Genomic DNA, 25,219 nt, shown 5'->3' on the forward strand with positions numbered 1-25,219 from the left:
GTTTAGGGGACGGTATGTGCAGAGATCCTTTATAGGCAGATCTGGTGGGCCTGTTGGATGAGTGGAAGTGGATTGAGTTGTTGAGCAATTGAAAGTCTTGGTTGAATAAGGTCTTATGTATGAGGGAGAGGGTTTTGTAGAGAATTCTGCAGGAAATGGGGAGCCAATGAAGGTCTCTTAGGATGGGTATAATGTGGTCGTTCTTACGTGTATTTGTGATTGATGATCTTGAGATACATTGATCACTGATTGATGATCTTGAGCTACAACCGGTATTATGGTTGGACCATTTAATTATATAATTTTCTTTTTGATTGTCTGATAATAGAAATCATGCTTTGTCTCTGGCATCCCAAATATTTAGGAAGCCTATTGATCCCAACAATTTAAGGAAGACTGGATCAAGGAATCCATTCCTTTTGAAAACGGTATAGTTACAATTGTTACAGATGCTGTTGTTCAGGCTTTAGTTAAGATTACTGATGTAGTCTCACCGTTACAAAGTAAAGTTGTCAAGAGTTCAAGGCCTTGAATTCCTTAACACTTTGAACATGCATCTACAGTTCACAGCACAGTATGATCAGCGATCCATTGCTTTTTTGGATATTTTGATCCAGCGAGATGGGGGAAATATTAGAACCACGTTATATAGGAAAGATACAGACCGCAACAATTATTTACACTATTCGAGTTACCATCCCATGAGATTAAAAAATGGCCTACCAATTTCCCAATTTCTGAGACTGTGGTGGATCTGTTCTACCGTAGAGGAATTTCGTGCACAATCATCTATTTTGTCTGTAAGATTTGCCCAGAGGGGCTATCCTAGATCTATTAACAAAAAAACGTTCAAAAGGGCTTTATATGCAAATAGACCTTTATTGTTACAATACCAACAACGCCCGTATTCTCAACATCTGACATGTACATTAAAATATTCTAGACAAATCAGTGCAGTAGTGAACATCGTCTGGTCCCATTGGCAAGTTTTAGCTCTCCATTCGGCATTCCAAACAGGCCCCAGATTTGCATTTTTTAGGGGCCAAAATATTTGAGACTTGGTAGTGAAATCCACCTTTGTTTCTACATGGAGGACCCCGGAAGGGGGGCCATCAGAAATGTGGTCATTGCGATATGTGCGCTCTTGCCCTCACGGGCGATCAGTGGCAGGTGCCGAATTCAGATGGGGTCATCAAATTGAACACGCTCACTACTTGCGATTCGGAATGTGTGATCTATGTCATTCAATGTCCATGTAAACTTCTATATGTAGGACGGACCAAGAGGGAGATCAGAACAAGATTGATAGAACACAGGAGCTGCATAAAAACTTCTAAACTTACAGCTCCGCTAGTGCAGCATTGTGTTCAATTACACTATACGTTTACAGATTTACAGTGGTTGATTTTAGAACAAGTACATGTTGGCCCACGGGGGGGAGACATCCAACTGCTCCTGAACAAGCGTGAACACTATTGGATCTACTCTTTGCATACAACAGATCCACTGGGATTAAATGAAAAGATCAATTGGTATTCTTTAATCTAAAAATGTGAAATAGTTTAGGTGGGAACATGTCAATAAGAGTCTGGGATAATTATTTGTGTGGTAAAGAGGACTTAATGGAAGACTTTTGAAGAGGGACCGTATGATACAGGACTTTCATTGCTTGCAGAAGAGGACCTGACGGAGGACTGCGGCAGTGTGTTTGACTTCATTGTATTGGATTGTCAATGCATATAGAAGAGGACTTGATGGAGGACGGCGCTAGTGTGGTCGAAATTATGAAAAGGAGTCCATCATGTTAGATCGTTGTATTCTATTCGCAGATTCTTTTAATAAATAGGGTTGGTTTCATAGAGGTACTGCATTGAAATCTGGGAAATATACCTAAGGGCTGTTAGTGAGTTTCTATATAGCCGGACTGGTGCGAAGTTGGCTACAATGAGTAGATAAATCAGACGTGATAGGAGACTTTTCATCAATGATGTCATTTCCGGTCGTAAGGAGTTTAAAGGAAGCTCTCTGGGGAACCGCCATGTTAGGAGTGAACGTGTCTCGAGATAGACCGCGTATAATTAAAAAGAATACAGAAGCCAGACATGTGAAGTGCTGAATCAAAGAGGATGGTCTTGGATGGTTGCTATGTCGATACAGAAGTGAATCCCCTGAGGCAGGACTTTGTCCGAAACACAATTGTGTTGGGATTGGAACTCCTAATGGATGAGTATTTAAGTTCTTCTTGTATCTGAATTTTTGAAATATAGCAAACTGTGAGCCAAAGTTGGTGTTAAAAATTTGGATTTTCAGCAGCACGTTGGGGACAAAAATTTTATTAAATGGACAAAAAATCTTTAAAAAATATATATAAAAGTTGTTGTAATTAAAAGCAAGGTGACCCTATACCGCACTAGAGTCTGTGGTTAATCACAAACCCTTAGAGTAAGGGGCCTACATATGCAATCTTGCGTTTGGCTATATGATTGTGCTAAATTGATATTGACCAGTTTAACCACTTTTCTAGAGAAATAAGTCACAGGTGCCTCAGCCTTGCTCTTGATCTTCCTGTTCTTTCTCTCCCCCCCCCCCCCCCCCCAAACTTAAAGAAACACACACACACACAGACCAGGAAAGGGGCCAGGAAAGGAAAAAAGACCAAAATACATCCCTGCTTCTGGAAGGAGGCTGAGCGTTCCAGGGACCAAGAAGAGGTGAAGGAACCAGGACCCCTGGCTTTCATGCGCCCCCCCCCCCCCCCCCCGACTACAAGGGCCAAGCCAGAACAGTGATCACCAAACCTCCGCTAGCCCTGTACATGTGTGAATGTTGATGCCGTGCCCTGGGCCTATAGCACAGGCCAGGGAAACTGAGTAACTTGAGTTTGAATTTGTCTAATGAAAGAGAGCGAGTTTCTGTATGTGAGGAATTTTGATGTGGCTTAAGCAAGTTATGACATGACAGACAAACTAAAGCCGTTCCTTCTCTGCTTCTCACTAATTGTAGGTGGAGCTACAACTCTTGTGGCTTGGCCTATATGGAAGCGGAGGCCTAGAAGGGAACTGTGGAACCCTCCCCAATACAGGAAAAGAGGAAGGGCACCTTTGCTCACTCTCTACATCTGGCAGCATGCATCCTTTGCAAAGTATTATCAAGGGCTGTATCAGACATAGTTCTCTTTTGAATGCACTGTCTAGGAAAGGCTGGGGCTTACACCAGGGGCTGGGGCGGGGAAGAACAGTTCTGAAGAGCTCTCCTTCACCTTCCCTCAACCAGAGCTCTGAGGAGGTAACTGTGCCTCACCTCCTGATATAAACAGGAGCTACTGTTATGGTCCTCTGTATTAAAAAAACAAAACATGTTTGTGCACCCCCTGAATTAGGGGGATACAATCCATCTTACTTTTTCTGTTACTTGAGTAGCCAAAAGGTTTTGCCCAATTTCCTGTGGAGGATGCTTATTTCTTCAAGTTGTACCTACATTTTTGAATCGGCAATTCAGTAAACTGCTCTTAACTGACCTACAAATTCTGCAAATTGTGTTACTACTGCCTCTGTTCATTTTATCACACAAAAAGGATATGACAGCAGATAATGGCTGTTAGGCCCATCAGCTTCTCATTTTTCTTAGACTTCTCTACAACAAAAAATATATTATCTAGCCTCATATCTTCTGCATTTAGATCTATGTCTGATGATTTTACATAATCATTCTTTTCACTTTCTTCACCTATTGTCTCTGCCCTTACTTTCACATTTTAATTCTGAGTTTTTCCTATCATTTTAATGCTTTTCCCCTACAAAGGGATTTACTGATCTAATATAGTGACAGAAAAAAAATCACAAAAGGGTCCAGTCCCTGCCCAGATGATGTCATCTTTGGCTATCGTTAAGACAAGGCTCATTGCAGGAGAAAGCTGACCCATGGAGTCCAGGAGGTGCAAACAGAGAAGGTGAGATGGGGAGTTTGTGCATCTGTACTCCCCTCCAGCCAGACTAAGTCCCCATTAGAGTTCTTCTGGGATGAGTGAGGACCTGCATTATTATAATGGGTTTGGAGACTTTCTCAGCCTTATGGGGCAAGGGGACTCAGGTCCGGGCTTTAAAGATGGGTTATAAATGAATAATAAATATGAATTGTTGATATTTGTGTGTATTTTTTTTATCATACTTTATATTAATTGTGTTAAGGAAGGCATCTTTTTAACTTCTTCTGGCTCCTTTGTGAAATGGAGGGGTTTGCTTAAGTTAGGAGAAGATATTTCCCTCTGCCACTATCTCCCTTCATGTCCCCCTATTGGTCACTGTAGCATTCAGCAGAAGGCAGGGACATTGTGACTTCTGTCATAGTCCCCTTCATTAGTAAATTTTGCCTCAGTTACTTAACAGAATTTAAAATTGTGACAGTTCATTAAAGGGCTTAATTAGAAGAGCCCTGTTCATAGATCACAGATGCAGGAACACACAGATGCAAGAGCCTAAGGGCAAACACATGCATTTGTAAGACCTCCTCTCAGAGTGCCAGCACTCAGAATGTATACATAGGTCTAAAGAATAGGGTTAATGAGATTATACAATAAAAGCCAGTCTAGGAACTCTGATAAGAATATTTATAGAGAGAAATAAAGCATCTTGTTAATAAAGCAAAGAATCTCAAACAAAAAAAATGTTATATTCCAAATCTAAACTAACCCTTAAAAACAAAAGGTCTTCACTCTGCCAAATTCCTAGACTCAATATATGGCCCAATATTTAGATATATTCTGCTGGTGGCATGATGAAAAAGATTCAGATCAGCTCAGGAACACTGGGATCTGTCCACCACCGATTTATTCGGATCCATTGCACACCTCTGAATTTTGCAATATGAACACTATGGGGCGGATTTTCAGAGCCCTGCTCGCGTAAATCCGCCCAAAACCGGGCGGATTTACGCGAGCAGGGCCCTGCGCGCCGGTGAGCCTATTTTACATAGGCTCACCAGCGCGCGCAGAACCCCGGGACTCGCGTAAGTCCCGGGGTTTTCGGAGTGGGCGTGTCGGGAGGCGTGTCGGGGGCGGGGCCGGAGCGCGCGGCGTTGCGGGGGCGTGTCGGCAGCGTTTTGGGGGCGGGTACGGGGGCGTGGCTACGCCCTCCGTACCCGCCCCCAGGTCGCGGCCCGGCGCAGGAGGCCCGCTGGCGCGCGGGGATTTACGCCTCCCTCTGGGAGGCGTAAATCCCCCGACAAAGGTAGGATGGGGGTTTAGACAGGGCCGGGCGGGTGGGTTAGGTAGGGGAAGGGAGGGGAAGGTGAGGGGAGGGCAAAGGAAAGTTCCCTTCTAGGCCGCTCCGATTTCGGAGCGGCCTAGGAGGGAACGGGGGTAGGCTGCGCGGCTCGGCGCGCGCAGGCTATACAAAATCGATAGCCTTGCGCGCGCCGATCCAGGATTTTAGCCGATACGCGCGACTACGCGCGTATCTACTAAAATCCAGCGTACTTTTGTTTGCACCTGGAGCTCAAACAAAAGTAGGCTGTTCGCGCTCGTCTGAAAATCTACCCCTATATTGATAGTCATTTGTTGAAGATAAAGATTTCAGCAATACTGAAACGGCTCTAAGGCACACCTACTATTTATCTACATAAATAGAGAGACAGTCCAACTTACTTCAAGCTGTAACTCTGTGTACTTTCGTCTTAGCTCAGCAACATCTTCACCAGCCTGAATCTTCTTATATAAATCCAACTCTGTGTCTAGCAACTCTTTCTGCATCTAAGACGTTGTCAAAGTAAATACAATTAGTTCATTTAAATAGCGGTCTTCAATTTTTAACAAATAAGAAATTTTCTAAATATTCCACATTTTTACAACCTCTTAGGACACGTGAGATGTCCAATCATGAATAAGATTAAGTAAAAACTGATGAAAAAGTGCTGCTCTGTAACGAATGGCTTTCAACCCCACATCCCCACTTCCTACTACCCGTACAGCAAGCTGAATAAGAAAGAGGTAAGAGCATCCATGAGCAAAAAGTCTTTACTAAAGGGTGTTAAGAGTTAAAAGTACCCAAGAATGGAAAACATTTGAAATCAGGATCATCATACATTTTGAAACAAACACAAGGAATTAATATGGGCACTGGCTTTCTCACCCATTATCAAATACAGGCCCTTTCAATTGCAAAGTTTAATTGTCATCATTTCTAGCATTCTCTCCTCCCACCTTTCCCTTACTGAATCCTAAGACTTACATGACTCTATACCAGGGGTTGCCAACTCTAGTCCTTGAGAGCCACAAGCAGGCAAGGTTTTCAGGATACCCACAATGAATATGCATGAGGTAGATTTGCATGCACAGCTTCCACTGAATGGAAATGTATCTCATGCATTTTCAAAGTGGATATCCTGAAAATCTGGCCTGTTTGTGGCTCTCAAGGACTAGAATTGGCTATCCCTGCTCAATACTATTTAAACCCAGTGTAACTGTGCCGTTTCTTCACTGACCTAATAAAGGGAGGATAACTCTCAAAAGGTCATCCCAGATGTATTAATTTAGCCCAATAAAAAAGGTATCACCTACAAACTTGCTTGTTGATCCTTAATTCCACTGGTTAAAACCAAATGAATTTAATATTGGAAATGAATGGTATACCTGAGCTTTAGTTTTCACGCTTTTAGGTAAAACACTTCCTGACGAAATTGCTTTCAATTCATCCTTTAGCTTAGTAATGCTGTTGGACAAAGTTTCCAAAGTCTTCATGATTTCTGCTTTGTCTTCAGATTTCATTGCCTTATTTTTCTCCAGCCTTGATATAAGGATCTACAAATGGTAAAAAAAATAATTAAAAAAAAATTACACAAATGAAATGTGTGCAAAATTATATATCCTGAATGGAAAATTTAAGAAAATATTAAATAAAGTTGCTTATCTATAACCAGGATTCTTCGGGGACAGCAGGAAATAGCCACACAAGTGGGGTAATGTCATCCGATGACGACAGCTCGGAGCAGCTTTCTCAGAGCTCAGGACGAGAAATCTTTCTTAGCATAGTTAAGAGTTCCCGTGCATCGGTCCTATGTGAGAGTCTCTTCAGTCTTTTCCTAGATAAGCCTTGACTCAACAGGAAGGAAGGTGGGATTGTGTGGCTTACACGTTCTGCTGTCCTCGCAGACCCTGTTACAGGTAAACCAATTCGCCATCTCCATAGACAAACAGGATAATATCAGCCACACAAGTGGGGACTCCCAAGCTGAGGGCTGCATGAAAGTGATGTCTTAGTGAACATATACAACCCAGAAAATATGGAAGGTGGGAGCGCTGAAACTGTTACTTGAACAAATTCTTTAGTATTGCCTGACCAAATGCACACTGCAAAGGCAGAGTAAAAACGACACACACATGTAGATAAATACAAAAAAAAAGAATGTGTGGCAACAAAATACAGTACTGTTCACTACATATCTCTAGGGTTATTTATTTCAAAGCGAACAAGGGAGAGCACTTATATTACAATGTACAATCGTTATCCAAGGAAGACCCAACACGGCTGTGTTTCATATCAAGGCTGCATCAGGGGGACCAATAGGTGTTCACATCAAGCTGGCCGTACATCACAAGTGTAAACATACTGAGCCACAGCCACCAAACGGACTGTCAAACTTTAGTTTCCAAAATCCATAGTGCAAATATAAGCCTTGAGGCTGAGATTAATAGCATAAAGCCTTCATACAGGAGAACCTCAGAGGAAGACAGAGTGAGCAGTAGAAAACTTTCACATTCAGGCTTCAGAAGCTCAATTACCAGTATCCGGCTGATGCGTCAGGGAAGGACATAAAGAGAATCCCACGCCGGACCTGCACACAACTTGTTATTCCAGTTGTAACTAATATTTTGAAAAGGCGGCAGATATACAGCACAAAGTCAGATGCTGTGTAGACAGCGTTACTTGTGGCCCTCCACAAACAGTCTAACTTCAGTTAGTCAGCCAGAGTGACTCACTGCTCTCTTGATTAACAAATGTTGGTACCTATTCAAACCAAATCACACTACCTCAACACCTTTCCAAGGTGAGTAACTGAACTGAACTGTTCAACCTTTTTACTTGGTGTACACTGCTCCTAGCTTATTTCTAGCTTCTGGCTACTTTTTGGGGGGGTTTTTTGTGGTTTTGTTTTTTTAAATACACTCAGTTCTGCTTACTAGCTGCCTTACAGACTTTTAAAAATAAACACACTACCTACTGCTTACTAGCTGCCTTATTGACTGACTATTTAAAAATATAAACAGTCTAACTTGTTTATTCACTGCCTTACTGACTATTAAAAGCACAAACACACTAAATAATATTCCCAAATAGTTAACTTTGCCCCAATACTTTAAAAAAAGACAATGTCCCTAGCAAAAACGTACTGATTCCTTTCAGTCACCAGCAAGGTGATCCTCTCCTCTCAGTGCTCCCACTGGAGCACTGAGAGGAGAGGATCATAGGTGGAACGCACCTCGTGTTTGCCTGCTTCCAGACCCAGTGAGGCAATGCCGGCAAATGCTTCCTGCTGCTGCTGGGGAAGGCCCTCCACAAAATCCTGGACTCTTTTCCAGAGGCTACGGTTATACTGCGTCAGGTAAAGTTAGTAAGCCGCAATGCGGGCGACCAGCATGGTGCACCTTGGAAGATCTTTCCTATGGCGTCGAGTTCCCTATGCTCACATCCCGGAGGAGTGGAGGCATGGGTGCGGGAACGCCGGGCCCATCTTTCAAGGCAGATTCCACTACCACCAACTGGTGGGGGAGCTGCTTCCTCTCGAATCCCAGGGCCTGTTGCACCAAGTAGGTGGCATCGGCCTTTTTGTTAACTGGGGAGTCGGAGATAGGATGTTCCCACATAAGGAGGAAAAGTTTCTTAAAAATATCGTGGATCAGAACTGCCAAGATCTCCTTAGGAGCGTCAAACTGGAGAACTTCCAGCATTTTGTGACATGCGTCCTCCTCCATGAGTTGCTGAAAGAGGATCGCCTCAGCCATGGTCCTGAGAGCTCCGCAAACGACAGGTCCTCTGGCTTCGGAGTACTCTGAGGACGAGTCTGTAGAGTCATCACTTCAAAGGTCATAGGGACCCTCTTCCTCACTTGGGCCTGGGAGCCAAGAGCTGCAAGGGGCATCAAGCCTGGGCTCCGACGGATCCCCTGGCATCACGGGGGTCATTGGCTGTGGTAAGCTGGAGGCGCCCGGCAGCAGCTCGGGGAACTGGGGGCGAGAACACCCAGTCCCGGAGGCCTCATCCTCCTCAGAGGACCCGAGGATCGGAATTGCTCCAGTGAAGGGCATCAGTGGCCGGTGGGGCATCGAAGGCCCCTCGGGCACCAGCTGCATTGGTAGAGTGCCAAGAAGGACATCTAGATGCTCTAGCAGGGGCGCCAACATTGATGGCGGAGGCTCAGGCATCGGTATGGGGGCCGATGGCACTGGCAGCTCGATGCTTTGCAGCACTTTGAGCATTGCCGATTGCACCCTGTGGTCCAGCTCCTCCTGGAAGTCCTGAGTGGTCAGGACTGATGGAGGGGGACGAGGCGTCGCCGGCTCATTCTCAGGTCCCCCTCGCTTCCAATGCTCAGCCTGGTCTTTCCCCGGCATTGAGGAGGTCGATGACCCCAAGGTCTGGGGGAAGGGAGAGACCACAGAAGATCTATCTCCTTCTCCCCGATCCTTGGGGGTGCTAGCTAGAGGGGTCGCGAGAGGGAGGGACAGACATGGCTCCCCGCAATCCTTGGGCATCGAAGAGACGGACGCAGGAGATTCTCCATTTTGTCAAGGTGCACACGACGCCCCTTGGGTGACATCTGATCACACAGATGGCACCCACGGACATCGTGCAAGGCCCCCAGGCAGAGGATGCAAACCTCATGCAGATTCGTGATGGACATGGTCCACGGGCACTGGGAGCACCAATGAAAACCAGTCGACACCATGAAAAAGGCCCGGCGTGCGGTCAATGGGCAACGGGGGAGGGGGTGGAGAGTCGGGAATTGACTGCAAGATTGAGGAAAAAGGCTGGAAAAGGACCTACCAAACCAGGAGGGCACCGACCGCGAAGGGGAATCCAACGAGGAATTGAAGGCAACTCGAAAAAAAAATCGAGGAAAAGAATTGAAAAGTTGGAGCTCCACGGACCGCGAGGCAACTGCACCGTGGAAAAGAAGAGACTGAAGGGGGATCTCGCGTGGATACACGGATAGTAGCAGGCAGAGAATGCTCAGTCTGCTGGCCAAAGTTTCTAAAAACTTTGACAAAAGTTTTCCATGCTGGACTCCATCGGATGATGACACCCACATGTGAGGATTACCATCCTGCTTGTCCTAAGAGAAAAACAAATACACAGACAACCCTCCATTTCTTGTTAGCTGCTTCCTACCAACAATCTTCTCATCCTCCTGTCTTTGCTTGTTCATTTTTACTTCCTCTATATCATGTCCTATTTCCACCTGCGCTTCCTGCCTCAATGCAATTTCTTGCATCATTTTTCATCTCTAGATTCATAAGATCAGTTTGTCATTTTTCATGTAGTCTGTATTAAGGAATGCTTCTATTTTTCCCTTAGTATGATCCTTTTGACGTTTATGAATATGGGTGGAAATACATTTAGAAAAAGTTTTCCATACTTTTTTTTTTTTTTTTATAGTTTTCCACACTTCTTGTTGTTACTATTTTGAGTAATGTTTGTAAGGGTTTTTTTTAATTATTTTGCTCTATTTAGGCACATATCCTGCAATAGGGCACAAGCACATGTTGTCAACTCAGTCCCTATATACATCCATACACATCTAACAACCAGACAAGGAAGGACAATCTGGCTTACATTCGGCACAACATCTGTCCAAGCCAGTTTAGTTACCAATTTTACTGAGATTGAAATCAGTTCTAAACATGTTCTGTTGTGTTACACATTTATTATCCCACTTGTTTAGTTTTTTTGTTTTTTTTTTTTATTTTTCTGAATTTTAGGAACCAGTTGTCAAATTTTAGGAGCCTGGCCAGGTGACCAGATCCCTGGGATTTTTTCAGCCATGTATGTAAAGAATACTGAGATTAAAGTTATTACCACATGAAGATAGAATGAGGCATCTTCAATATACTGATTTGTTTTCAGTATTTACAGATACCTAAATTTTTCCAGATGACAAAGATTTAGCCCTAGAAAAACTAAAACAGAAAATTTTGTTTTCATTTCACCTTTTGTGTTTCAATGTGCTTTTCTAAAATTTCCTGCTTCTTTTTTCTTACATCTTGCTGTAGTCTTAGAGCTTCCTGCAGAATAAAAAAAAATGTATGGTCACCACCATTGTTTATTTGATTATTTACTAAACAGACTAGAACTAATGAAGTAATACACTTGCTAGAAGTAAGCTAAGTGTCAAAACTTGACAAATACTGCCAAAATAGAAAACTGATGTCAAGAAGTGGAGGAATAGCCTAGCAGCAGGCTTTAAATCAGGGGAGCCAGGGTAAGTCACTTCACCCTCCACTGCCTCAGGTATAAACAGATTGTTCGCCCTCTGGGGATAGGGAAATACCTGAAGTACCTGAATGTAATTTGCTTTGAAGTGCCTGAAAGGCAGAATATAAAATAAATAAGAAGCTGGGTCAATGACAGCATGTGCATTAGTAATCAACTTGGTAATTATTTGTCCACTGTGAAATTTGTTAACAGCCAGGTTAATTTCCCATCACATAAATACAGAATGGCTATACTGTGTAACATGGCATAATACAAGAGAGAGTACCTCACCTGATTTTCACAACACCCACAGACAGAGCAATGTAATATTCATATAGAGCAAATGCAGTCTTACATATTAGCAGATATGAATAATTTTACATTTAAACATTTGTGCCAGACTAGTGCTTTTAGTAGGCACAGTAACATGAGTAAGAATTCACAATGTAACCTACTTAACCAATCAAATTGTACTTTCAGTTGTCATCCAAGAAATTTTCTTGAGATTACACCACACATCAGTGAAGTACTTGACTGACCACTGCAGTGCATTGTAGGACAAAATAATTAATAATATGATATATGAACAAACGGGCTTAACAGGCTGAGAAACAGTATGAGTTTAGAGATAATCAATACAACCAAACCTATTTATGCTATAAATAAATATATCTAGACATCTACATATATCAACATATCTCATAGTACATGTAACATAACATTGACTATTTATGAAAATGCCATAAGCCAAGTAATCAGTTTATTAATCAGGATTGATTATATACCAGTTTATGCATATCATACCAATAATGCATACATTTCTTTATTCGACCAGACAAAGCAAATAAGTATTTTGTTAGGAACCCAACATGGCAGCTAAATATTCCTTTAGTGTGGGTTTGATGAGTTTATATATTCAAATAAAACCAGAAGGTGGCTCATGACGTACAGTCATGGACAGGAACAATGCTAGGGAGGGGTCTTTGGATGTTATTAGCTAGTTGTTCATTAGTTTAAGTAACTGTTTGACAGTACATTTGTCCTTAGTTACTATCTTCAAATTGGTTGTTTTACACATAACACGAGAGGAATGAACCTCACTCTTAAGCCAGGTTGCGTTATATAGGTATACTATCGCCCCCCAACCAAAATGATGACACGGACAGTGAAATGCTAAGAGAAATTAGGGAAGCTAACCAAATTGGTAGTGCAGTATAAATGGGAGATTTCAATTACTTCCAAACAAACAAAGCAAAGGCTGCACTACAGAATAATCAAAAACACAAAGTGCAGAACATAGAACTTTTAGTCCTGATCACGAGTAAGTTCCAATAAGTTCATAAAGAAATAAATTCAAATAAATTTTTATTGCGGCAACTCCACTGCATCAGTTCAATAAAGCACACATTTTACAAGGTGCCCCAACACGGAACCGTGTTTCGCCAAAGGCTGCATCGGGGGGACCAACAGGAGTTCAGTCAAATCTGCAATGTTAGAATAGTTTAAAAATCAGGACAACAAATAATGGACTAATACCGATATATAATTAAAACAGTGAAATAGAACATACCTTGGTGCAGTATTCAAAAAGTAACAGGGAGTGCATTTACCCTTAGCATAACCAGGCATTTTAAAGGCAGAATTTAGGCGCCAAAAAACAGGTGATGAAATCACCATTCTCGTGGGAACCAATCATCGGTTCCCAGGATTAATGCGCGCCGAATGAGGAAACTGACAGACAAACCAATATAAAAGTGTATGTAATTATGAAAATAGATGCCACTCAATTTCCCGATTTAGTCCTTTTGGGGAAACGGTATCCAACGTAAAAATCCACTTTTGTTCTTGACGTCCCAAAAATTCTAAATAATTGCCACCCCGAGTCGGTTTCGAGACCACTTCGATCACGGTAAACCACAGGTCAGAAATCGTGTGCGAGGAACTTAACCAGTGTGCTACCAGGGGTTCTTGCTCTCGGGACGTTCGAATATTTGAACAATGTTCAAAAATACGAGTTTTAATTTTGCGTGAAGTTTTTCCAACATAAAGAAAAGGACACGGGCATTTGATGACATAAATAACACCCTGTGATGTACAATCAGAGTTAGATTTGAAATGGAAAGATTTTTGAGTGATTGGATGTTGGAATGATGAAAGAGTCTCTGTATGGGGACAAGCTATACAGTGGCCACAAGGTCGATGTGCACAATCTCCCAGAGGGGACGTGTCCACCATCTCCTGATGCGCATGCACCAGTTTATCCCTTAAATTATGCCCTCTCCGAAAGGTAAACCTCAAAGAACCCTGAAACATTTGATGTAGAGATAAGGACTGCCAGTGTGTGCGAACAATTTTGGTGACCTTCCGACTTAGAGGAGAAAAAGGGAGTATGCAATTATTGGATGGCTCTGATGAAGAAGACTGGGGTAAAAAAAGTAAATCTCGATTTACATACAAAGCCCGTTTGAATGCTTGCCGGATGACTGTAGTAGGATAACCTCTTGCCAAAAAACGAGCAGTCATAATTTGTGCTTGTTTCAGAAATTCTTCACGAGTGGAACAAAGACGCCTTAATCGTAAAAACTGCCCAGTAGGGATATTCTTACGGAGATTTCTTGGATGGCAACTATCAAAGGCTAATAGGGTGTTTCTATCTGTAGTTTTCCTAAAGATAGTGGTGTGGAAAGTGTTATCTTTAACAAAAACTAGAATGTCCAAAAAAGCAATCGATGATGGATCTATGACAAAATTAAACTGAAGATGTTGGTTAAGGGAGTTTAGCCAATCTAGAAACATTAAGAATTGAACGTCGGTGCCCTGCCAAATGATAAAAATGTCATCTATGAAACGGACCCATAATGCTAAGTGTGTGGACCAATGTGAAGGGTAAATATAAGTGTCCTCAAATTTAGACACATCAGGAGATGGTGGACACGTCCCCTCTGGGAGATTGTGCACATCGACCTTGTGGCCACTGTATAGCTTGTCCCCATACAGAGACTCTTTCATCATTCCAACATCCAATCACTCAAAAATCTTTCCATTTCAAATCTAACTCTGATTGTACATCACAGGGTGTTATTTATGTCATCAAATGCCCGTGTCCTTTTCTTTATGTTGGAAAAACTTCACGCAAAATTAAAACTCGTATTTTTGAACATTGTTCAAATATTCGAACGTCCCGAGAGCAAGAACCCCTGGTAGCACACTGGTTAAGTTCCTCGCACACGATTTCTGACCTGTGGTTTACCGTGATCGAAGTGGTCTCGAAACCGACTCGGGGTGGCAATTATTTAGAATTTTTGGGACGTCAAGAACAAAAGTGGATTTTTACGTTGGATACCGTTTCCCCAAAAGGACTAAATCGGGAAATTGAGTGGCATCTATTTTCATAATTACATACACTTTTATATTGGTTTGTCTGTCAGTTTCCTCATTCGGCGCGCATTAATCCTGGGAACCGATGATTGGTTCCCGCGAGAATGGTGATTTCATCACCTGTTTTTTGGCGCCTAAATTCTGCCTTTAAAATGCCTGGTTATGCTAAGGGTAAATGCACTCCCTGTTACTTTTTGAATACTGCACCAAGGTATGTTCTATTTCACTGTTTTAATTATATATCGGTATTAGTCCATTATTTGTTGTCCTGATTTTTAAACTATTCTAACATTGCAGATTTGACTGAACTCCTGTTGGTCCCCCCGATGCAGCCTTTGGCGAAACACGGTTCCGTGTTGGGGCACCTTGTAAAATGTGTGCTTTATTGAACTGATGCAGTGGAGTTGCCGCAATAAAAATTTATTTGAATTTATTTCTTTATGAACTTATTGGAACTTACTCGTGATCAGGACTAAAAGTTCTATGTTCTGCACTTTGTGTTTTTGAGATTTCAATTACTCCAATATTGACTGGGTAAATCTAACATCTGAACATGCTCTTAGATAAAAGTTCCTGGATGAAATAAATGACAGTTCCTGGATGGAATAAATGACAGTTCAGGAACCAACAAAAGAGGAAGTAATTTTAGATCTAATTCTCAGTGAAGCGCAGAATTTGGTGAGAGAGGTAACAGTGGTGGGGCCGCTTGGCAATAGTGATCATAATATGATTAAATTTGAATTAATGACTGGAAGGGGGACAGTAAGTAAATCCAGGGCTCTAGCACTAAACCTTCAAAAGGGAAACTTTGAGAAAATGAGAAAAATAGTTACAAAAAAAAAAAAGAAAAGTGCACCTACTACTCTTGGGGAAATTCTGTGCAAAAGAATTTTAAATTCTGCGCATAAAAATATTAATTCTGTGCACAAAAACTTAAAATTCTGCAGAGTTTTAATATGGGCATCCAGCACCTCATTCGTTCACAACCACTCTTATTCAAACAAATAATTCTCTTAACACAATATTTTGGACAAAAACAAGGCCGCAGCTTTAATAACAAGTGACCCGAGCCATATAGCACAATAACAATAACAACATGAATTTTAGCAATGCAAACCACCCTCCACCAACTATCCGCCACCTTCCGGTAGGATAGCTTGACCAACCTTCTCTGCTTGCTCGCAGGGCCCGTCACACACCGAGGATAAGACTCCCGCCACTCTCATGCAAGGAGCCACCCCCGGGTGGACCCCCGCTGCCGACCTGCAGGGGGTCGGGCCAATCAGCTCCCGCCACCTTCCGGCCAGGAGCCGAACCCCCAACAACAGCCCCCGGTTGTCAATCATCGCTTGTTTATTACTAAAATCCATTTTAACATAACCATAAATAGCTGTTCAGGCTCGGGCCAACCGCCGCCCCCCAGCTGCGACAACCGTAACCCCCTACCTTCCCCTCCAAAGCAATGACTACGAAAGGGAGGGCGGGAGGGTCAAACGACGTGCCTACCCCCTCGGCTCGATCGCGCCCCAGTGCCTCCCCCCTCGCCTCGGCCCCGAACTAACTACGATTCGAAAATTCCCCAGCCAATCCCTGACCACCACGATTCCCTCGGGCTCCCGTGTCCAATCCCGGACCTCCACGCGTCCCTCTGCGCACACCTACTCATTCCCCCTCCACCCCCCCTTCTTCTAGTCGTCCCTCGCTCCCTCACGCCCCTACGTAAACGCGCGCCAGATTACGTTCTCCCCCCCCCCCCCCCCTTCCTTCCCCGCATCCTGCATCACGAATGGGCCTGGGCCCACATTAATTCCGACCGTCCGGACACAAGGTCCGTCCGGTCTTCCAATATTGGTCAAAATAACACAATTTACATGACTGTCCTTAAGTAATTACATTTTAAATTAATACAGAAAAAAGTTATTACTTAAAGATGTAGAATTTTAAATATTTTGAGCAGAATTTCCCTATAAATTCACTGTAAGAGTGTCCCTTCCACTCTCTCTCCCTACTCCCCTGGCCACTTTACCCTCTCAGGCCCCAACTCCTCCACCTGCCAGTATCTCTCCCCTCCATCTCTAGGCTCAACCCTTTCCACTCTCTCCCCACTCCCAAAGTTTGACCCCATTCTCAGTCCTGTCCCTCCCTCTCTCACACACATGCTCCCTTTCTCTAGTACACATACACACTTCCCTCATATAGGCTCCCTCACTCTCTCGCACACACACATCCCCTCATACAGGGTTCCTCTCTCTTGCATGCTCACTCTCAAGCTCCCTTTCTTTCTCACGCATACACCCTCACACAGGCTTACCTATGTCTCTCGCTCTCACGCACTCCTTCACATAGGCTCTCTCACACATATACAATCCCTTCACACAGGCCAGCGCCCTCACATACACAGGATCCCTTTTTCATACATCACAATGAAAAATACCCTTCAACAGGATACCCCAATGAAGAAGACCCTACAACAGGATATTGTTAGGATATCCATACATCTGACTCTCACCCTCCTTAGCGTTTTCTGCTACTCCCTTAACCTCTGGCCACCTCCTTTGTAACTCATGACCCACCCCTCTCTCCCACCCTCTGTACGCCCTCCTTTGTATTTTCCCTCACCCTCCTCTTCTCTCCCACACCCTTCTACCTACGCTAGGCTGTTTCCTCACCGACCCACCTTTTTGAATATCTGAATTTCTCAGCTCAACACGGCTGTTTTACACTTTCTCAGGATAACCTTTAGTTTAAGGTTATTGTTTTTTGCTAGTATCATGTCCCCTACATCATAATTGCTCTCTTTAAGATATATTTATTATTAAAGTTGTCTAAGAAACCCTCTTTCATTCTCCGATATTATATACTTATATATCCCTTGTATATTGTTTCATAGAGCTTGTTACGTAGACCTTGTTACATAGACCTTTGTATATTGTTTCCTAGAGCTTTTAATTTCACATATACCTCTTGTATATTTGTTTTCCACTTTACTTTTACTGTTCGATGTAAGGGTTATGCCCACAAGTTATTAGTTGTATGTAAACCGATACGATGTGCAAACGGCTATCGGTATATAAGAAACTCCAAATAAATAAATAAATAAAATCCACACCAGCTCCCAATCTCTCTCACACATACATACTTCTTCACAATCTCCTCATATAAGCTCCCTCTCTCTGGCACCCACATTCAAACATCCCCCTTATCTCTTTCACACCCCCCCCCCTGCTTATCCTCCCTGGTCTCACTCACACTCCCCTGCTTTCTCCCACCCTCCTGCTCAGCCCCCTGCTCTTTCTCACTCCCTCCTTCCTCCAAATCTCTCCCCCTCCTCTCTCTCATATCCCCTCCCCACCCCACCCACTCCCCTTCCATACACACACCTCTCTACATACATTCATGCTCACCGAGGCACACGGAGGCCTTCATGTTTGCCATAAATAGTGCGCACGCTCCGTTTGCGGCATGCCAGGGCCTTCAGATTCACCACTATGGGACGCCAGGGACCTTCATCTTCAGTGCGACTGGCGCGCCGGGGGCCTTCATCTTCGCCACAGTGTGCTCCATTCATGGCATGCTGGGGTCTCTGCCATTTTCTGCGCAGAATTTGACAATTCTGTGCAGGGGGGGAATTCTGAGCAAATTCAGCGCTCCGCAATAGCGCAGAATTCCCCCAGGACTAACCAACAAAGGTTAAGAGTGTGCAACAGCTGTGAACATTGTTAAGAAAATACCATCTTAGAAGCGCAATCCAGATGATTTCCACGCATTAAGAAAAGTGGAAGGAAGGTCTAACTATTACCGGCATGGCTAAAGTGGGGTGAAAGACTATTTTATCCAAACGTTCTTCATTCAAAAATCAGAAGGATCCATCAGAAGAAAATAGGATAAGAACATAAGAAAATGTCATACTGGGTCAGACCAAGGGTCCATCAAGCCCAGCATCCTGTTTCCAACAGTGGCCAATCCAGGACCCAAGAACCTGGCAAGTACCCAAAAACTAAGTCTATTCCATGTTATCATTGCTAATGGCAGTGGCTATTCTCTAAGTGAACTTAACAGCAGGTAATGACTTCTCCTCCAAGAACGTATCCAATCCTTTTTTAAACACAGCTATACTAACTGCACTAACCACATCCTCTGGCAACAAAATTCCAGAGTTTAATTGTGCTTTGAGTAAAAAAGAACTTTCTCCGATTAGTTTTAAATGTGCCACATGCTAACTTCATGGAGTGCCCCCTAGTCTTTCTACTATCCGAAAGAGTAAATAACCGATTCACATCTACCCGTTCTAGACCTCTCATGATTTTAAACACCTCTATCATATCCCCCCTCAGTCGTCTCTTCTCCAAGCTGATAAAGCATAAGCATTGGTAAGTTAAATGTAAGACATTGATAAGACAGGCTAACAGAGAATCTGAAAAGAAGTTGGCTGTAGAGGCAAAAAGTCATAATAAAAACTTTTAAAAATATATCTGAAGCAGAAAGCTCTCGAGGGAGTCATTGGACTGTTAGATGATTGAGGGGTTAAAGGGGCAGTTAGGAAAGAAACACTAAACAAATTCTTTGCTTTGGTGTTTACTGAAGAGGATTTTGGGGAGATACTCGTTCCAGAGACGGTTCTCAAGGGTGACAATTCAGATGAACTGAACCAAATCATGGTGAACCTGGAAGATATGGTAGGCCAGATTGACAAACTGAAGAGTAGTAAATCACCTGAACCGGATGGTATAAATCCAAGGGTTCTTAAAGAAGAAAAATGAAATTTCAGACCTATTCAATTAATTTGTAGCCTATCATTAAAATCATCCATTGTATCTGAAGGCTGGATGGTGGCAAATGTAACCCTGATATTTAAAAGGGGCTCCAGGGGGTGATCCGGAAGACCAGAGACCGGTGAGCCTGAGCTTCAGTGCCGGGAAAAATCATGGAAACTGTTATAAACAATAAAATTACAAAACATTTAGATAGACATGGTTTAATGGTTTAAACTAGAACAAAGGGGAAAGCAGACAGTCGCTCAGCAGCGCACGGTTTGGAGGGAGGTATCTTCAAAAGATACTAATGAAGCATTAGAGTTACAGCATCCCACAGGTTCCAATAATAAGAAAAGTAGCCCAAGTGCCTATAATTAAAAACTCACCTGAGCTAAGATTCCAATTTATCCCTGTCAACTGAAAAGCTGAATGTAAATACAAACAAAAAACACTTTGAAATGTTTGTTTGCTAATGCCAGAAGTCTAAGAAGGAAGATGGGAGAATTAGAGTGTATAGCAGTGAAAGATGACGGACTTAATTGGCATCTCAGAGACAAGGTGGAAAGAGGATAACCAAAGGGATAGTGCTATACCAGGATACAAATTATATCACAATGACAGAGAGGAGCATCTTGGTGGCGGGGTGGCGCTTTATGTCCGGGATGGCATACAGTTCAACAGGATAAAGATCCTGCATGAGACTAAATGCACAATCAAATCTTTAGGGTAGAAATCTCCTGTGTGTTGGGGAAGAGTATTGTGATAGGAGTATACTACTGCCCATTTGGCCAAAATGATGAGATGGACAGTGAAATGCTAAGAGAAATTAGCGGAGCTAACCAAACTGGTAGTGCAGTAATAAAGTAGAGTTGCTTACCTGTAACAGGTGTTCTCCTACGACAGCAGATGGGCGACATCATCAGATGGAGCCCGGCATGGGAAACTTTGACTGGCACACTGAGCATGCTCAGCATGCCACTATCCACGTGGCTCGCGGGGTCCCTCTTCAGTCTCGTATCTTAACGAAAAAAGACGAGCGAAAAAAAAAACAATGGAGAACCCCCAAATCCGCAGGGTGTTCTAGGAGAACACCTGTTACAGGTAAGCAACTCTGCTTTCTCCTATGATAAGCAGGATTGTAGTCCTCACAGATGACTGAATACCAAGCTACTAGCTGCTTCCAGGTAAAACAGGACCAACAGCACTTAACCACCTGCCAATGAGCACAAAAGAAGTGCTGAGGAGGCAGCAAGAACCAGATACTGGGCCTTAGGTAGGGAAAGTTGGGTTCTTATGCTTGGAATAGATTACGAAGGACAGACTGGCTAAAGGTACTGTCATGTCGACAATCCTTTTCTAAACAGTAAAGGGTGGCAAACGTGTGTAGGGAGCTCCACGTCGCAGCCTTGCAGATTTCAGCAATAGGGACTGCACAAAAGTGTGCCACTGACACTGCCATGGCTCTGAGAGCACCCTGACACGGCTTCCGAGCAAAAGGCCCGCCTGCTTGTAGCAGAAGGATATACAGTTCGCAAACCAGTTGGTCAGGGTCTGCTTGCCCACCACGACGCCAAGCCTGTTTTTATCAAAAGGAGAAAAAGCTGCATAGACTGCCTGTGGGCTGACATGTGCTCAAGATAAAAGGCAAGAGCATGCTTGCAGTCCAGGCTGTGCACAGCCCATTCACCCTGGTGGGAATGGGGCCTCGGAAAGAAGGTGGGCAAAACTATGGACTGATTGAGAGGGAAATTAGGCAGGGTGAGTGCGTAGAACACCCTGTCATGAAAAAAAACTTCATTTAGAGCGGATGCCTCACTTACACCTGAAGCTCACTGACCCTGCGAGCAGAGGTGACCGCAACCATGAAAATTAATTTCTAGGCGAGATGTTTAACCTCACAGGAGTGCATAGGCTCGAAAGGAGACTGCATGAGCCATGCTAGTACCACGTTGAGGTCCCAGGACACAATAGGAGGACGCAGAGGGGGCTTTAGTTGTAACAGGCCCCACGTGAAGTGGCCCACCAAGGGCTGCACAGAAATGGGTGTGCCATTTATCCCCTGGTGATAAGCACTGATAGCACTCAGGTGAACTCTGATCGAGGTGGTCTGTAGCCCAGGCTCTGAGAGGGACCACAAATAGTCCAATAGTCACTAGTGGGGCATGAGAAAGGGTCTAGGCCTTTCACCTCACATCAGACGGAGAACCTCTTTCGCTTCAACCGGTAAGACTCCCTGGTGGAAAGCTTTCGGGAAGCCACCAGTACCTGCGATACTATATCACAGAGGTCGAGGGACTGCAAAAGAATACCCTTTCAACATTCAGGCAGTGAGGGCCAGCAACCAGAGGTTTGGGTGGCGCAATCTGCCCTGATCCTGCGTGATCAGGTTGGGGGAGGTGCCCAGATGTATGGGCTCCCGTATCAATAGGTCGTGCAGGACCGGGAACCAGACTTGTCACGGCCGGTATGGAGCAACCAGAATCATAGTACCCTTGTCCTGCTGGAGCTTCACAAGAGTCTTCCCCACCAGCGGGAGGGGAGGATATGCATACAGTAAGCCCTTGCCCCAAGGCTGGGCAAAGGCATCTGAGGCTGGTTCCCCATACTCCCTCTGTACAGGGAGCAGAAGTGGATCACTTTGTAATTCAGGGTGAAGGCAAAAAGATCCACGTCCGGAATGCCTCACAGGCGGAAGATTCTGTCCGCAACTGTCAGGTTGAGCAACCACTCATGGGGGTGGAATGTCCGACTCAGGCAATCCGCCACCACATTCTCCGTCCCTGCAAGGTAAACTGCTCGCAAGAGCTTGTCCTTGGACACGGCCCAGGCTCAAATCTGTACCGCCTCCTGGCTAAGCAGGAAGGAGTCTGTGCCTCTTCCTGCTTGTTTATGTACCACATCGAGACTTGGTTGTTGGTCTGGATGAAAACCACTTTGTGGGCCGGGTGATCCTGGTACACCGAGAGGGCGTACCTGATCGCTCGCAGTTCCAGGAAATATATTTGACAACTCTACTCCTGCTCTGACCACATGCCTTGAATGTGGACATTGCCCACATGTACTCCCCAGCCCAAGGTGGAGGCATCGATGGTCAGTAACACCTGGGGGTATGGCGCTTGGAAGGGGCCTCTCCAAGATGGCCAGTTCTTCCCACCAGGCGACAGAATCTTGAAGAAGCGAGGTGAGCTGTACTGGCACCGAGAGGTTCTGGGTGGCTTGGAGCCACTGAGAGCGTAGTGTCCACTGCACCATCCGCATGGCTAGTCAGGCTAGCGGAGTGACATGAACCGATGCTGCCATGTGACCCAGGCAAGCAGAGCAGTACCCAGGCAGTACCCAGGTACTGGAAATGACTGTGGCCCACTACAAAGTTGAGATACATCTTGTGAGGTGGGAATATTGTTATGTAAGCATAAGCATCCTTCAAATCGAAAGAGCAGAACCAATCTCCTTTCTGAAGTTGAGAAATCAGGGTACCCAAGGAGACCATTTTGAAGCATTCTCACCACAAGAACCTGTTTAAGGCTTTGAGGTCGAGAATGGGCCGAAGACTGCCTGTTTTCTTTGGTATCAGAAAATATCTCACGTAGAACCCCTGGCCCTGTTGAGAGCAGAGCACGGGTTCTACTGTTCCGGCCTTTAACAAGGCCGAGAGCTCTAACTCGAGAGTTTCCTGATGCCCCAACAGTTCCCACATTGGCGCTGGCAGAGAATCCCCCTGGACTGTCCTGAAATTCAGGCGATGGCCAAAACCTAGTGGTTGGTGGTAATAGGAGGCCAGCGGTCTGCAACAGACATAGCCGGCCTCCGACCAGTGGGGTAGGGAGTCTGTGGGTACCGCAAGTTGTCATCCACTCTCTTGCCGCCAGTCAAAAGCCCACAGCAGGACTGGACTGTGGGGCTGGCTGGGGCCTGGGAGCACACTGTTGGCGAGGCTGGCCTCCTATGACACCTAGATCTCTTTCCTGGGTTGTAACTCCTGAAAAGGACTGGAAGGCTCATCTGCATACTGCTCCCAGCATCCCCTGGAAGAGGAGTCCAGAGGTCACCGCAAGCGATCCAGTGATTGAATTCCACAGTCCCAGCTTCCAGAGGCCCCACACCCTTTGCAGTAGAAGAGGACCGGAATCTCAAACCCTTCAATTAACTGAGGGAAGATCAATTTAATGGTGGTTAAAGAGGATTGGTAAGTCTAGCTTTGGGAAATCTTTGGACTTATCAAAGTTTGGTGAAAGGTGAAATAGAGAGATACATTCTTTAGAATTTGTGTGTGTCTGAGGTAATAAGCATGCCAGATATAATTAATTCTAGTGTCTGTCTTTCCCACTCAACTCAATCCTTGATTTTTAGTCAAGAGACACTTTCTCATTAAAAGTCAATCAGGGTCTTATCTAAATCATACTATTGTACCAGCCCTTATTGAAAGTTTAATCATCCCCTTTGTAGGACCCTAGCTGATTGATTAGTAAATACTCCTGTAATTTTAAAGTACGCTAATTCCAACTCCCTTAGTATCCTAAACTTAACTAGGAACTCAATAAAACTAAGATGAAGGCAGCAGTCCAGCAGCAAGAGGGGGGCTTTCCAGTATTTTGCATTGAATTTCACATTATGATTTTCTACCCGCCGGTGACAGATTGTATGTGTGCACTCTGTGCAAAGAGCTCCTGGCTCTCAGGGAACGAGTCTAATCTCTGGAGGCTAGAGTAGCAGACTTGGAGGAGCTGAGGCAGACAGAGAGGTACATTGATGAGACCTTCAGAGACATAGCAGCCAAGTCCCACATCCAGTCTGGCAGCCCCAGTGCTGCTTGGATCAGAAAGGTCTCCCAGTAGGAGAACATCACCCTGGTGTAGCAGGAAGTGATTCTGTAGCAAGGGCTTGCTCTCCAGGTGATGTATTGTCCTCTCGCACTGAGGACAAGTCTCCCAGGGCTACTGCCCAGGAGGGAAGGGTTAGGCCGGCCATCATAGTTGGTGATTTAATTATTAGAAATGTAGATTACAGGGTGGCTGGTGGATGTGAGGACTGCCTGGTAACTTGCCTGCCTGGTGCGAAGGTGGCAGACCTCACGCGTCACCTAGATAGGATTATAGGCAGTGTTGGGGAGGAGCCGGCTGTCGTGGTACATGTGGGCAACAAAGACATAGGAAAATGTGGAAGAGAGGTTCTAGAAGCCAAATTTAGGATTTTAGGTAGAAAGCTGAAATCCAGAACCTCCAGGGTGGCATTCTCTAAAATGCTTCCTGTTACACGTACAGGTACCCAGAAGCAGGCAGAGCTCCAGAGTTTCAATGCGTGGATGAGACGATGGTGCAGGGAAGAGGGATTCAGTTTTGTAAGGAACTGGGGAAACTTTTGGGGAAGGGGGAAGACTTTTCCGAAAGAATGGGCTCCACCTTAACCAGAGTGGAACCAAGCTGCTGCCACTAACTTTCAAAAATGAGATACAGCAGCTTTTAAACTAGAATAAGGGGGAAAGCCGACAGTCACTCAGCAATGCATGGTTCGGAGAAATGTATCCTTGAAGGATACTAATGAAACAGGAGAGTTAGGGTATTCCAACAGAGAGGTTCCAATAAAAGCAAACGTAGTCCATGTGCCTATATGTAAAAAATCACC

The 25,219-nt window shown here is 44.3% G+C and overlaps 1 protein-coding gene across 7 annotated transcripts in view; it reads right to left on the minus strand.

Annotated features, from left to right (window-relative positions):
* RBM26 (RNA binding motif protein 26) overlaps nt 1-25,219 on the minus strand; it is a 349,016-nt gene that overhangs the window by 55,287 nt on the left and 268,510 nt on the right. For all 7 annotated transcript variants that reach the window (XR_003856971.1, XM_029603056.1, XM_029603054.1 and 4 more), the window contains 3 exons: nt 11,201-11,275; nt 6,626-6,793; nt 5,642-5,746 (listed from right to left, as the gene is read on the minus strand). Coding sequence is in view for 6 of the 7 variants with exons in the window: in XM_029603056.1 (XP_029458916.1) it covers nt 5,642-5,746; nt 6,626-6,793; nt 11,201-11,275 (348 nt within the window). In the remaining variant the exon portion in view is untranslated. The remainder of the gene's footprint in view (nt 1-5,641; nt 5,747-6,625; nt 6,794-11,200; nt 11,276-25,219) is intronic.

This window comes from Rhinatrema bivittatum, chromosome 5 (genome assembly GCF_901001135.1).
Source record: "Rhinatrema bivittatum chromosome 5, aRhiBiv1.1, whole genome shotgun sequence".
NCBI classification, from domain to species: Eukaryota; Metazoa; Chordata; class Amphibia; order Gymnophiona; family Rhinatrematidae; genus Rhinatrema; species Rhinatrema bivittatum.